This window comes from Clytia hemisphaerica, unplaced genomic scaffold (assembly GCF_902728285.1).
Source record: "Clytia hemisphaerica strain Z4C2 unplaced genomic scaffold, Clytia hemisphaerica genome assembly, whole genome shotgun sequence".
NCBI lineage: Eukaryota > Metazoa > Cnidaria > Hydrozoa > Leptothecata > Clytiidae > Clytia > Clytia hemisphaerica.
Genome location: NW_027103644.1, coordinates 614275 through 616573, shown reverse-complemented (window position 1 = coordinate 616573; position 2299 = coordinate 614275). Strand labels below are relative to the sequence as shown.

General features: G+C 36.7%; 1 protein-coding gene across 1 annotated transcript; it reads right to left on the bottom strand.

Annotated features, from left to right (window-relative positions):
• Nucleotides 1–760: 760 nt before the first annotated feature.
• On the bottom strand, nucleotides 761–2012 carry LOC136802901 (uncharacterized). The gene is made up of 2 exons (XM_067059657.1): nucleotides 1287–2012; nucleotides 761–1110 (listed from the first exon to the last, which is right to left on the bottom strand). The coding sequence occupies exons 1-2, from the start codon at nucleotides 1980–1982 to the stop codon at nucleotides 931–933; spliced, it is 876 nt and encodes a 291-aa protein (XP_066915758.1). The 5' UTR covers nucleotides 1983–2012; the 3' UTR covers nucleotides 761–930.
• Between the last annotated feature and the right edge of the window lie 287 nt (nucleotides 2013–2299).

Below are 2299 nucleotides of genomic sequence, written 5' to 3'. Positions count from 1 at the left end.
AATCCCAGAATGTAGTATCAATGATAGCGAGGTTAAGCACGGGTTTATTTTGACCGTAAAGTGCGATACCGTAGGCCTGTACATAACTTGCCAAAGCAAACCACGTAAGTGAAATCTTATGTACAGGCCTACGGTATCGCATTGAACGGTCTAAATAAACACTTGCTTAACCTTGCTGATATGTCATTTACTAAATCGGTCCTATGACGTCATAAAGGCGTGCCAAAACGATTGAAATCAAAATTTTCATGAAATCTAAGAAAAAAATCAACATCTTTAAGGTTTTTAGAGTTAAAACAGTATAAAAGCAATAAAAAAGCATTTTTTCATACAAGTATAGGTCTTAGCCATTCAAAATAACTTTCTTTGATTATTGATGGGGCGCCAAATCTTCAAAAATTCGATTTTCCTGTTTCGAGTCAAAAATGACCAATTTTAAACCTCATGGAGAAAAATGGGCTATGGGTTAAAACGAATGTATAATTCATGGATACTATGAATATACAGTAAATTGAAAAAGAAATAACCAAAGTGACCTTTCTTTAAATGCTGTATGGCGCGCCAAATCAACGAAAATCAAATTTTAGTCCTATGTCAAAAGGTAGAGACTATTGACATAAAAAACCTAAATAGAGTGACAAAATATTATTGTAAAAATTAAAGGGAAGGCTTCAAAGGACCCTTTAAATGCAAATTTAAAGAAGAGCAAAGACTTAATCATATTATCAAATATCAATAAATGGATAATTTTTCATCAAAATGAAATTTCAGTTGATACCAAAATAATAAATTTATGGTCAGACTAACCCCAGTAGATGATCTCTCTGATAATCACTCGAGATACTTATTCGCATTGTCATTCTCAATACACTACATTAGAGAATCAAATTATTGTTCTAAATCGCTGAATAGTTGTCATATATTCAAAAATCAATTTTCCTCAAGATCACTTTCTTCGTCACTTTCGAAGTCTTCGCTTTCCTGGTCGTCTTCGTCTCGATTTCCACAATCACCACATCCACACGCATCACTGCATTCCATCTTGTTCATCACACACGGACAAGTCGCTCCACATGACTTTTTGCAATCGCACGTAACAAGTGAGAGTACCTAAAAATTTAATTAAATTTTTAGATGAGTACTCTACGAGTTTCTCTAAGACTTGAGCGCGGCTTTTCAGTTTTCTAAACCCTAAATAGTTTTCTATCATTTCGAGGCTAACATTTTCAAAGGAAGTCTTTTAGATTAGATCTAGACACGATAAAGTATGATCATCTTATATTCACCTCGTCCAATGCAGGATTGCAAGTCATCCACTTGACAAACAAACCACCATCGTCGATTCCCCAACCATGTTCCGAAGGATCACATCTTTCGACTAATGGATTGAGACACATCCTCCAAATCTTCGCTTGATAGTTGGCCCTTTTGATGTGCTGGCTTAATACGTTTAGACATGGTGGAAGTCCTTCGCACGAAACCTTTCCACTTTTTCGACAATATATATCGTAGCGTAGATCGTTTACTGAAATTCCAAGTTTCAAGGCATCTTTCTTTCCATACATATGGCAGACAAAACTTTCCAAAACTGATTGGGTTTCTTCACTTATGTTCCAGCTCATCCCAAGCTCTCCAAATGCTTCAACGTACTTCTTCTTCTGTATCAAAATTTTCAAAGGTTTGATTTTTCCTCGTCCGGCGAAAGCGCTGATCGAATCACATCCTGTGAAGCAATGAAAACCAGGCAAAGCTTTGAGGAACATTTCTTGAGTGTAATCTGGTTTGTTGATCTGTGAGTAGTAGTTTTTACATGCCAGGTTCAGATCAATAAGCCTTCTGTTATCACCAGTTCCAGTTAGCATGAACAAATTGCAGCGAAGTGCATTGAGATTCGAAGCTGCAATGATGAATACATCTGTATCAGGAGTTGCAATGATTACTTTTTCATGATTTGAAGCTGCGTCTTTTGTGTGAAGAATCATTCTTGTATCAGCTTCCTCCTGGTTTGATCGCAAACGATCGCAAAGTTCCATGTGTTGTTTGGTTAGTTTCCAGGTTTCAGTGGAGTCATTTACATAGAGAATCTTGTCACCCAACAGATGCCTTTTACTTTTCCAATCGTTCAGGAAGTATGTGATTAGCTTATTCTTGAATTCTCCTGATGAAAGAAGTTGACCCCATTGTTTGATCGGTGCTGACGAGACTATTTGTTTGACTGTCATCTCACCAGTTGATCTCCTTTGGCGTTCAACATCTTTGATTGAAGTTTCGAAGTAAACATCAAAAACGACGTCGATTC

What these genes read in the sequence shown, in the direction of transcription:
- LOC136802901 (XM_067059657.1), bottom strand. Translation starts at nt 1,982, where the DNA reads ATGATTCTTCACACAAAAGACGCAGCTTCAAATCATGAAAAAGTAATC. An exon ending in GCAATCCTGCATTGGACGAG is followed by an intron (nt 1,111 to 1,286) that starts GTGAATATAAGA and finishes TTAAATTTTTAG; the next exon opens with GTACTCTCACTTGTTACGTG.